The sequence below is a fragment of the Primulina tabacum genome, chromosome 1 (genome assembly GCF_025594145.1).
Source record: "Primulina tabacum isolate GXHZ01 chromosome 1, ASM2559414v2, whole genome shotgun sequence".
Classification (NCBI taxonomy): Eukaryota; Viridiplantae; Streptophyta; class Magnoliopsida; order Lamiales; family Gesneriaceae; genus Primulina; species Primulina tabacum.
In genome coordinates, this window is record NC_134550.1 from 45,390,412 (window position 1) to 45,402,760 (window position 12,349).

A 12,349-nucleotide genomic window follows, 5' to 3' on the forward strand; every position below is an offset into this window, starting at 1 on the left:
AGCACCTGAACCAGTAGAGAAAGGTTCACATGAAGTTTTTCACTTCATCAAGTTGAGAAGACCAAACATGAACATTCAGAAGTTCATCGATGATCCTCCAGAGAATGAAACACTTCTTGTTTCATCACTCACTAAAGACGACATCTCCACTAGTCGAGCATGTGGATCATGTGTATGTCTCACAGAGATTAACAAAGTCAAGTTTTCATTTAAGTTTTATCAATTTCTGTAAAATTTATATTTTCTGTAAAATACCATGACATGAAAAACTACAAGCTTTGCAGAAGAAATATTTAAAAAGAAAATATATCTTATGTGAAACAGCAAACTGCTGAAGAGTAAAGAAATTTGTCGAAAATTCTGCATTATGGCTCATGTGGGATTTTGGTCAGAAGAAATCTGCCGAGAATACCCAAACCAGAAAGAGCCATAATTCGGTAAATTGTTTTGGCCCAGATCTAACCAAAAACATAATGTGAATACAAGTCCAAGTGGTGAAGGTCCATACAAGTAACATTTCCCCCGGTGACCATACAAAAACAAAAGATTCTCCGATGAAAGTAAAGAAAACATGATCCAACCACTCCATTAGTGGATGATGAACCATTCAACCACCACAACATGACAAACCACTAACCAGTAGTACACCAATTAAAAGATGTTGCCGGCTATAACTGGCAAAGCAATTCACAAGTTTGAAGTCCAGATTTCAAATCCATAAATACTTCTATATATAGCATAACAGAATAAATATGAAGACATCATTCGACATCTTTATTTTTCTTTCAAAATAAAATTTGTAATATTTTCAGTTTATGTGTGTTGTAATTCCAACTACTATAAATAGTTAAACAAGTTTATTATCATCTATAGGATGTTAATATGTAATAATATATTATATATTTGAATAAAGTAACCAAGGCTTACGTCCCATTTATTGTATTATTTTAAAAAATTAAATTTTTTTGCTATACACCATAAGTATGAAACGATACATGATTGTGTTAAATGTTGTTGAAGGGATCTACGCTAGAAACAGCCTGTTGCGACTGCGTGGTCAGGATGTGAAGAGCAGTCTGTGGAAGAGATATACATCAAAGAGGTAAAAAATTTATTTATTATACAGAAGCATGATGTGCTATTTTAAAAAAAAAAAAAACTCAATTCATGGTATATAGGATGAAAACCTTGCGTAACCATATGCTTTTAGATAGACTCGATAAGTATAGTAACATCATGTACCAAAAAGAAGGTTCAAAAATGATTTTGCAAAATCTTAAATATAGTAAAGAGTTTAAACTAACTTTTGATGAACAAATGTGTAAATTCTAAATGAAACTAGAATTTGAAGATTTATATGAAATTTGTCATTTATTTATACTTTCAGTTCGCGCATATAAAATTAATTTCTAAAATATGTCACGTGATAATTCTAAGAGAGAGAAATTTTTATATTAGTAGTGGTAAGTGGATTCAATCATACATTATGCTTTTTTTTTTGGAGCAAAAATTGAAATTTTCAAAATTTATGCATGAATTTTAAAAAAAATTTATTTCGACATGGAAATTTAGCTATTCGGCCACTGATAATTAGGGATGACAATGTGACGAGTAGGGATGTAATCGAGTCGAGCCGAGCCGAACTCTTGAATGTTTGAGCTTGGTTCGTTTATAATCGAGCCGAGCTCGAGCTTTATTTAACGAATATATACATGGCTCACGAGTTTATTCAAGCCTTTATCGAGCCTAAACAAGCTTAATAAATATGAATTATACATTTAAATTTTTATTAAATTAATTAAAAAGTAAATTACATATTTAAAGAAAATATATTATTCTTATTAAAATTTGTAAATTTATTATAATAAATAAATTTAATATATTTTTCTATATATTTCATAAATAATATGCAAAATCAATAAATCAAATATCAAAATTATTATTTTTTCATCTAAAAGATTACTCATGAACTTACCAACGAACATGTTCACGAGCTAACGAGCTGAATACTGTAAAGCTTGAGTTTGGTTTGTTTATCTTAACGAACCTCATTAAACGAGCTCAAACGAGCTTTTATCGAATCGAGCTTCGAACAGCTCACAAACGGTTTGGTTCGTTTACAACCCTAGTGACGAGGTAGGGTTGGGTTTGACATTCTCATCCTCGTCCCCCAAATTCCATCATCGCTCTCATACTCGCCCTGATCCCTGCTTTTTTCTCGAACTCGAACTCGCGAGGATCCAATCATCATTTTCGCTTCAAAAATGTTAATAAGACGAGGCGGGAGCGAGGACGGAGATTCCTAAACCCGAATTTATTATTATATGTTACTATTAATGATAATTATCATAATATTATTATTAATATTATTTTCGAGACGAGTTTCTTATATCCGCTTCAAATCCAAAACCAAAAAAAATCGAGTATCTCCGTTCTCATTTCGAGTTTTCTCACGAGGTTTTAAACCCATATACAAAATTGTCATCCCTATTTATATACCCATTTAAACGAAAATAGCGTAAACAAAAATAATCAAATAGCAGTAATTATACAATGCAATACGAAACCCCCAATAAAATTTAATTTCTTATAATCTTATAATTTTTACTTTATTGGTCCAAATAATTCCATCGTCCTTATTGCTGTTATATTTTTTGGTATGATAACGCAGCCCTTCGGTGTTTGGCTTAATTGCCCAGCCACTGCGCTCGCCGGGAATTGCCGCCACAATCGATGCAGTGGTTTTCCGTCTGCATCTCTCTCCTCCATCCATCCGTCTACCTCTTCGCCAACCATTCAGGCAAGAGAATCCAAAGTTTGGCCGATTTTTGGTTGGATTTTTTGCACTCCGAACTCAAATTTTTGTGAACGAGTTTTTTTTGTTCCGTTTTTATGAATAAATTTTAATAAGTTGAAGTTTGAGGAAATCCCACCATATTTTTTGAGTATATATATTTTACCCTTGCAGATTGTTGGTGGAAACCAATTGGGATGGCATGAAAAAGAGAGCTCAAAGCTTTGTAGCACTTTGGAGAGTGTCCACGAAGATTTTGATTGGGTGAAATTGGAAGCTGATCTTTATCACTGGACAAGACCATTACGTCCGGTTCAGGTAGGAATTTGATATTACTCTTTCGGCATGATGGACCAATTATTTTCTGATGTATTTTACGTTTGCTTTTGTGGACATGTTTCCGTGGAAATTCAATAGTGGTATCCTGGACACATAGCAAAAACCGAAAAAGAACTCAAAGAACAGCTGAAATTGATGGATGTTGTAATAGAAGTTCGAGATGCTAGAATACCCATGTCCACAAGTCATCCACAGGTTTATAAACAGCTTCTAGTTGATACCATGTCAATTGACTGCATCATTTCTTAGGCGTAATAACTCTTTTGAAGTCAAATGCATTCATTGTACACTCGAATTCACATGCTTGAAACACTTACTTTGCTAACTGCTTGAAATTTATGGTATTAGTAATCCGATGGAAATTTAATTTCTGACCACGTTGCATCGTTCCTATATTTGTATGGTTTTGTGACGATCTTTGAACGACACAGATGGATTCATGGTTGGGTAATAGGAAGAGGATTGTTGTTTTAAATAGAGAAGACATGATATCCACAGCTGACAGAAATTCTTGGGCTAATTATTATGCTAGGCAGGGAACTAAAGTCGTATTTGCCAATGGCAAGCTAGGAACGGTATTTAGCCTAATCTCCGTTAAATTTTGGTTAATTTGTGAGTCTATTTGACTTTTTTAATGATGGCTATGTATTGAGAACATCAGGGTACCTTGAAGCTAAGCAGGTTAGCAAAGGCATTGGTGGGTGACGTGAACACCAAGCGCAAAGCAAAAGGACTACTTCCTCGTCCTGTGAGTTTCTTGTTGTGCTAATGGATTCTACAATAACTTGTGTTGCCAAAAATTTCTGGCCATAAATATATGTGTAGACACGACTTCGATTACTTTTGTTGTCACGACATTTAGGTTTTATATCGTTTAATTAGATAATGTAAATTCATTTCAAATATGAAAAGATAATTTGGCTGGGATCAGCCTAGATATTATGAGCTAAAAATTATTTTCTTAATTTTTCACGATAAAAAGTAACAATCTTGTACCTGTGAAGCAATCTATTTCTTAACTTATCAAAATCGAGGTAAACTACACTAATGTTCTGCAAATTACATTTTTGAAGACTGCTAAGAAAATGTTACATGTTTCATTTCTGTTGTTTCTGCATCTTTTCACAGGTTCGTGCTGGTATCATTGGCTATCCCAATGTTGGTAAATCATCATTGATAAACCGATTGCTCAAGCGTAGATTGTGTAATGCAGCTGCAAGGCCAGGTGTTACTAGAGAGTTAAAGTATGTTTTATATTTGAAGTTGTTGATGAAAAATTGCCTCAAAAGGAATATGAGTTTTTCCTTGAAGATTTAGGGATTCCAAGTTTTACCTTTTTGTTTTTGACCTGGTTTCTTTTTCTCTCCTGATAAAAGATGGGTGCGCTTCGGGGATGACATTGAATTACTAGATTCCCCTGGAATGATACCGATGAGGATCAATGATCAATCAGCTGCTATAAAACTTGCAATTTGTAATGACATCGGGGAACGATCTTATGATGTTCCTGATGTTGCAGCCATTCTTGTACAGATGTTGGCTAGGCTTCCAACAGTGGGTACGTAGCACTATTTTCGAGCATATCACTGTTACTTATTATAGCTACTCGCATCAATAGTACAGCTTCTGATATTGCATAACTGTGTCCAGTCACTATATTGCAACAATATTTTCCGAGTCTTCCTGGTTAAGAAACGGTTTTCTTTCCTTGCTAGAACATTCTAAGATCTTGGAGGGTGCCAATCATATACAAAAGAACCAGAAGAGATCATATTTATTTTGTGGAAGTATAAAATAGAAATGTACCTTTGGCCATGATTATACCACATATTAGGGTGCAATTTGGCATTTAAAAGGCAGTACATATTCTTTGATCATTGATGAATCTCTTTACGAATGGTCCCACTGGCCTCTCGTCTAATTTCAGAACTCGCTATTTTCCATTCTTTAGTCAATCTATTTGCCAATTGTGAATACTTACCTAGTCCATTAAAACACGTTCATGCATGAATGGCAAATGTAGCGGAAGCCAAAGGAAGCAAGGAAAACTTTAGATTATAATGCTTCTTTTGCTGAACCATGCTTGTTGTCTGAACTTTGAAACAGGTTATAAAGCTCTTCATGATCGCTACAAGGTTGAGGCAGATAGTTTTGTCAGTAAAACGTAAGATTTGTTATGTAATCTTTAGTGAAAATAATGTCCTAGTTACTGATAGGACTTGATCAATTGCTGAAAAACATCTTGTTCCTTTAATTCTCCTTAGTTTTATAACCTACACTTCCACGTTTCTTGAGTTGCAGTTTTGTTCAGAAGCTCGCTCTCGGGTTATTCAATGGGGACAGTCATCAAGCAGCCCATCGTATCTTGTCAGATTTCCGGAAAGGAAAATTTGGTTGGTCGGCGCTAGAGAGGCCTCCCAGGTTTTATGAATGACAAACTTTTGGTCTGCGATCAAAATTTGAAACCATTCAAGTCGACATGCCGTTCCTCCAAGTATCTTTCGAATGTAAACTTTGGAGATAACATGACACCGAGAATTAGCACAAATATTGGGACTTGGTATTACTGTAGATTTGAAAGTTGCAACCTCCAAGATGGGAAAACTTGCAGGCATAGCTCGATGAGGTTTCTGGGATAATGGGTGGCTAAGTTTCTGCAACATTGACTCGTCGTTCTTTCTTTGATATATGTGTCCCTTGTATAATTGACGTTTGATTCTCTATACATGTATCAACATCTAATCAATATGTATTATAATCCAAGGCGAATGACTGATAGATTACCCCTCGATGATATTATGAATTTAGGATGCGTTTGGACAAGTGTATTAAAGATTTCAAATTTAGAATTCAAAGATTTGAAATCCTTTGAGTGCTCCAATACATTTTTTTCCTTAAATCTCAAATATACTTTCAACCTAGTTAGTTCGATTTCGAATAAATCTCTTGACAAATCCGAAAACCTCAGTCCAACTACAACGTTGTCATAATTAAATGATGCTATTATTGATATATCACGCTTTTTATGCAAAAATAGTTTATACTTTCTCACACAAATTGTGTTGATTTTAATATATTTAGGCATAGTTTGGTACATGGGATAAGGGAGGGATTGATAAATAATCTTCCTTATCCCATATTTGGTACTTTTTAAAAAGTCCATAATAATATCATGGGCCATTGATAAATAATTTTTTAGAATGATAAAATGTCTCTTCTATTAGGTGTGATGATTTTAATTTAATGATAAAATACATTACAAATGATTTAATTGCCCTCAATTTATAAATGATTTTTATAAATCTATCCTAGTAGGTAGAAATTAAAATAAAATAAATATTTTTATTTATTTTTATATATTATATAATATGATAATTATATAAATAAATTCGAAATAATTATATAAATAATTTTTATAAATATCAATAAAATTATTAGTATCACTCGATTAACCTTAACAATTGATATTTGACTTGACTCACAAAATCAAGGGCTCAATTATCATATTATATAATATATAAAATTAGGTAAAAATAAATAATCATGCAAGAACTATAGGCGCATGAACAGATAAAAAATAAGAACTCGAGCAAAAACTTTGAAATTATAAAATTTATTATGATAAGGTTAATTTTGTCATTACAATCTAATATATAAATTTAATCACTTTTATTAAAATCATACCAAACATTAAGGCTCCGTTTGGTATGTGTGATGAGATAAATAAATGATTAGTAATTAGAGTGATTAAAAAATGAGTTATATGGATTAATAGTATGGTGGGATAAATAACATGATGTTTGGTATGATTTTAAAATAATGGATTAATTTTGTAAATTTTATTGCAATGATCAAAATGCCTCAAGTGTTAATTAAATATATATTCTTAAAATAATTGGATAGATAATTAAATATTTACCATTATAATTTATATTTATTAAAATTAATTTAAATATATTTATTAGAAATAAATTTGTAAATATGTATTTATTTTAATAATTAAAATAGCAATAATATTTTGAATATTGTTAAATAAAGTTTAGTAATAATTACAATATTATTGTTTTTTTTAAAATAATTATAAATATTTTTAAAATAATTTGATAGATAATTAAATATTTATAATTATAATTTATATTTATTAAAATTAATGTAAATATATTTATTAGAAATATATTTGAAAATATTACGATAATCATTAAACAAAATAAATTAAAATTAATAAATATTTATTTTCATAAAAGAATTATATAACAAAATTAGAAATTTATAAAAATTTAATTTAAGATAGATTTGCATTAAAAAAATTTTTGTTTAAATGATTGAAAATAATAAAATATATGAAATTAATTTATAAAAAATATAATAAAAATTTAAATATAATATTAATTAATCATTATTTCTATTAAAAAATTATACATTATCACACTTTTGAGGAGGGATATTTAATCACACAAATAACACAAATAGTGATATCTTTTAATCATAATTCTATCCTAAATTAAAGTACGATTACATGCGTACAAATCTTTGACAGTGAAATGTTAGTGAAATGTTACGTACTGAGTTTATAAGTACTGATTACGAGAGAAAAGACAAATTTGCCCTCGAACCGAGATTGGCATGCCACGTGGCGAAACGTGGTTGGGTTATTAAAGATGAGGGGCTATCCATCTGATCCAACCTGTGTGGTTCACTTTGACACAGAGGTATTAAACGTCCACTCACCACCAATAATCACACCACCTTGATTTTACACAACACACACTCGGAGTCGGGCTATCGAAGGAAAAATGGCCGCCATCTCTACTTTCACCTCCACCTCGCCGATAGCACGCGCCGCCGGACAGAGAACGTACGGCGCCCGGGCTTCCGCCATCATCGGTAAATTTAAGAAAAAACCACATCTTTATCTGTTGTGTACAACTAGTTGTTCTTGGTGACGAATATTGATCCAAATGGGCATTTAACTTGAAATTCAGGGTTACCATCGATGTCAAAGAAGAACACCGGGAAAGTGAGGTGTTCCATGGAAGGTGGAAAGGGTGCAGAAGAGAGTGAGTTGAAGTTGGGTGTGGCGGCTTCTTCGATCATGGCATCGGCCTGCGCGGCGGCCATGTCTAGCCCAGCCGCCTTGGCGCTGGTGGATGATAGGCTGAGCACGGAAGGAACAGGGCTGCCGTTCGGGGTGAGCAACAACCTTTTGGTGTGGATTCTTGCGGGTGTGTTCGCTCTGATTTGGGCACTCTACTTTGTGTACACCGCTTCCCTCGTTGAGGATGAGGAGTCTGGCTTGTCCCTCTGATTCCGACCATCGTACCTCAGTATTATACGCTGTACTTGGTTATTATATTGTGTAAAACTATGTTGATATTGTGATTTTGGTTTCACATCTAAGCATTGTTATAATCTACTTTTGCAAGAAATCATATATATATATATAATATATATATATACTAGTTATTCTAGAGATGTCGATGGGGCGGGTCTGGCTAAACCCAAGACCCTCTCCGTGAAAAAAACTTTGACCCATTATCCGGTTCACCTCGGTTAAATATTCTTCGGACCCAACTCACCTCGAATACGAAACGGGGCTGGGTAGACTCGTGAGACCCAAATTTTTTTAAAATAAAAAAGTAAATTTTCTTCTCATATGACTGAATTATAAAACAGACAAGCCTCTAAACACAAAATTGTGGAAAATTAATTCATGTTTTCGACCACACTTAATAATAATAAACAAAATATTTTCACGACATAAAGAATTACATAAAAAGAGAGTTACTAGCTCTCCAAAAAAATCTTGACATCCCCAAAAATAAGTCATAACATAATTTTAACAGATCAATATAAAATCATTGAGTAGGCAATATTTCAGACACATTTTTCGGGATCATTTTCCTCTTCATCAAGAATGGTGGGACAAGTTGGTAAACTACTTGAAGAATTAACTACAAAATTAAAATAGATAAAGTACATTGAAAAAATAAAACTGTAATTTCAAATTGTAAAAAAAATGTAATTTAAAAAGAGAAAGTACAGTAAAAAAAATTAAAATGAAAATACAATAACAAAATAAAACTATGATTTATTTATCTTTCACCTCACCCCACAACCATCTTCGCGAGCACATCAATACCTCCAAAGTCATTGGATTAAGTCTACTAAGATGAGGACCAACTATTCTTCCACAATTGCTAAAAGCAGATTCAAATACAACAGTTGACATAGGAAAAACTAAGACCGTTATGGTTGAGGTGAGCTACTAAAAAAATGAAAATTAATATCCACATATATGGGATGGGTATGAGGCGGGTTTTATAGGACCCATGACCCGCCCCATATCCGGACGGGTCAGAAAATTTGGACCCGAGACCCTCCCCATGACCTATTTAGTATGCCCAAACACACCCCATACACGCGGTCCATTGCGGGTCTGGGTAAAACCCGGACCCATTGACATCCCTAAGTTATTATGCACACGCGATGCTTGTGTGTACAATCTTTTTTATCATTATCAATGGACTAAAGTGAAATTTGACAAATTATGGACGAACTAAATTGATATTTGAATTGTTGAAATAAAAAAATAAAAATAAAAGTGTGTGTTGAAATTGAAAAAAAAAAAAAGTGTAATATCAGTATCATATAAGGGTAAAATTGGAAGATTGTGTGTTGAAATTGAAAAACAAAAAACAAAAATGTAATATTAGTATCATATAAGGGTAAAATTGGTGTCTTCTCTAGGTAGTTATAATCATGTCCTCACACTTAATAATATATATATATATATATATATATATATATATATATATATATATAAAATCCTATTTAGAACATAAAATTTGAAGGGACTCCGGATTAAGTTGCAACCAAACATAGACATTTTTTTCAATTGACGGTCATTTTATAAAAATTTACAGCAACGATATAACTTAAATATTTTAAATTATCAGATAACCTAAGCGACACATGATTGTTTTTTAACATGGATAATTATTGTATGTCATCAGATAATATCGGATATGAAGGATTATGCTTTCGACTTTAAAGGCTCTGAGAAGTTTGGCATGATTTTCTTTCAGAGTAGCTAAGGCAAACCATCAGTACTGTTAAAATTTGGACAAATTTATCGATAACAGAGTCTGATTTAATGTAAAACTAGCGAATATGATACATGAATAATGAGGGTGGTGAAATATGTATATGTAATATTAAAATATAAGATACGATAACAAAATACCGCCGACTGAAGTTTAGGATAGAAAAAATCAATGGAAGACGAGCTTAATTGGTCTTAGCCCTCGTGGGGCTTCGTTCTACTTCTAGTCCATCTCCACTCTTATTATAAATTTCATTGATCTTTTTAGGATAATGGTCAAAATGGTGTTCTAATATTTTTATTTTGTGTTAAGGTCTCGTATTCAAATTTGAGTTATAATGCTATAAATTTATTATTTTTTGGTTTTTTTTTTTTTTTTTAGTTTTAAGATTCCGTAGAAAAAACTGACATGTCATTGAAAAATACTGATGTATTCGAAATAAAATACCAAAGTCAAACAATAACAAACTTATAAGACATGTAAATTGTAAAACACAAAATAAGCAAACTCAGAAAACTATTTTGGTCTTATAAGTTGGTTATTTTTTGTCAAGTGTCACATTTGTATTTTTTGTTACCATATCATTACCTAGGCAAAAAATGGCCAAAGAAAAATAGCCAACTTACAACACCAAAACCCAAATTTCAATTATTACAAGACCAAAACACAAAATAGACATAGTTAGGGGATTATTTTAGTTCATTCTCTGTTTTCAAACATATACATATTGCAATTTAGAAATTGATTTTATTTGTTATTATTTGATTTAATTAAATTCCACAAACTTTATTTTCATCCATTTCAGACATTACTAAAAAATAACTACTTTTGCATGTTGTGTGCAGCAGACTTAGACCGTATCCATGTTTGATGGGACATGAGATTAGAATAAAAATAGAATGTTTTTATTGCGGTAAATGACTGTAAATTTCAATTTTCAAATACATAAATATATCATAAATGGTATATTAAATCAACAAATATTTCAAATAATTATATAAATATTATTCCTCAGACCTCTTTAGAGACGAAAATATTTATCAAATTTGTTTAGTGCAATTGTCGGACAATTTCTCTCTCAATCGAAGACATATCTAGTCCATTTAGAACAATTCTTAATTTCATGCTACTACGAAACTATCAGTCATGACTATGACTACGAAATTATTATTTATGACGATTCTTAATTTTATGTTGTTAAATAAATTATGCAAAAAATAAAAAATAAAAAAACCAGCAAGGCAAATGAAAAACAAAAAAAAAAAAATTTTATCTCACATGTCAACATAAATCTTGTACAAACAACTCGAAATAAAATCTCAACAGTACACCAACGAAACTTAGGATCTACGTTCCATAAAAATTGAAAAACCCAAATTGAATTAGATAATACAATTTTATGTTTTAATTTTCTAATCTTACTTTCAGATATGGAACACGAGCAACTTATAATTCAATAATCCACATGATCATCAGAATCAACCTATTAATTATAGACAACAGTACATCAAGGAAGACGAAAAATTCGATAAAAAAAATTATTAGGAATGGATCGAAGGATTGAGATTTAATGAAGACAAAAACTTGTGTGAGACGGTCTCACGGGTCGTATTTTGTCAGACGGATCTCTTATTTGGGTCGTCCATGAAAAAATATTACTTTTATTGTGAATATCGGTAGAGTTGATCCGTCTCACAGATAAAAGTTTTACATAAGATATTAATTTAGTAGTTGGGCTTGAGCCCATACAAAAAAGAGTCTAAAATATACATTTACATATAATTATATATAAAAGGCCCCCTCCTAGGCAAGATTATGAGGCGGTCGCCTACCTGGCCTTACATAGGTTCATCCCTGTAGACTGACTAGGTGTGAAGATGGATCGAGAGAGTTAAAAAATTTCAAGATGACATAGTTTTGTTTATGCTCCACTTGGAGCTAATTCTCTACATCTCTCCAACATCGGATGATGTCGATTCTTTTCATTTCATGAAAATATTCATCAGAGACTAACTTTAATCTGTATCATATGTAGAAAAATATTTCAGAATGAAACATATAAAAAGTAATATGAATAAATTATGATAGCCAAGAGGAAAAGACATTGATGATA

General features: G+C 31.8%; 2 protein-coding genes and 1 long non-coding RNA gene across 3 annotated transcripts; 2 read left to right on the plus strand and 1 right to left on the minus strand.

Annotated features, from left to right (window-relative positions):
• The first annotated feature begins 2,607 nt into the window (after nucleotides 1–2,607).
• LOC142544478 (DAR GTPase 3, chloroplastic) lies at nucleotides 2,608–5,598 on the plus strand. Its single transcript, XM_075651525.1, has 9 exons — nucleotides 2,608–2,800; nucleotides 2,969–3,112; nucleotides 3,212–3,328; nucleotides 3,565–3,708; nucleotides 3,795–3,881; nucleotides 4,262–4,377; nucleotides 4,510–4,691; nucleotides 5,240–5,297; nucleotides 5,435–5,598. The coding sequence occupies exons 1-9, from the start codon at nucleotides 2,660–2,662 to the stop codon at nucleotides 5,565–5,567; spliced, it is 1,122 nt and encodes a 373-aa protein (XP_075507640.1). The 5' UTR covers nucleotides 2,608–2,659; the 3' UTR covers nucleotides 5,568–5,598.
• A 2,209-nt stretch (nucleotides 5,599–7,807) lies between these two features.
• On the plus strand, nucleotides 7,808–8,546 carry LOC142544468 (photosystem II reaction center W protein, chloroplastic-like). The gene is made up of 2 exons (XM_075651515.1): nucleotides 7,808–8,017; nucleotides 8,116–8,546. Exons 1-2 carry the CDS (start codon nucleotides 7,927–7,929, stop codon nucleotides 8,436–8,438), a joined length of 414 nt encoding a protein of 137 aa, XP_075507630.1. The 5' UTR covers nucleotides 7,808–7,926; the 3' UTR covers nucleotides 8,439–8,546.
• Nucleotides 8,351–10,013, minus strand: LOC142544475 (uncharacterized). The gene is made up of 2 exons (XR_012820046.1): nucleotides 9,972–10,013; nucleotides 8,351–8,598 (listed from the first exon to the last, which is right to left on the minus strand). It is a non-coding gene; the product is annotated as an uncharacterized LOC142544475 (long non-coding RNA).
• Nucleotides 10,014–12,349: the final 2,336 nt, after the last annotated feature.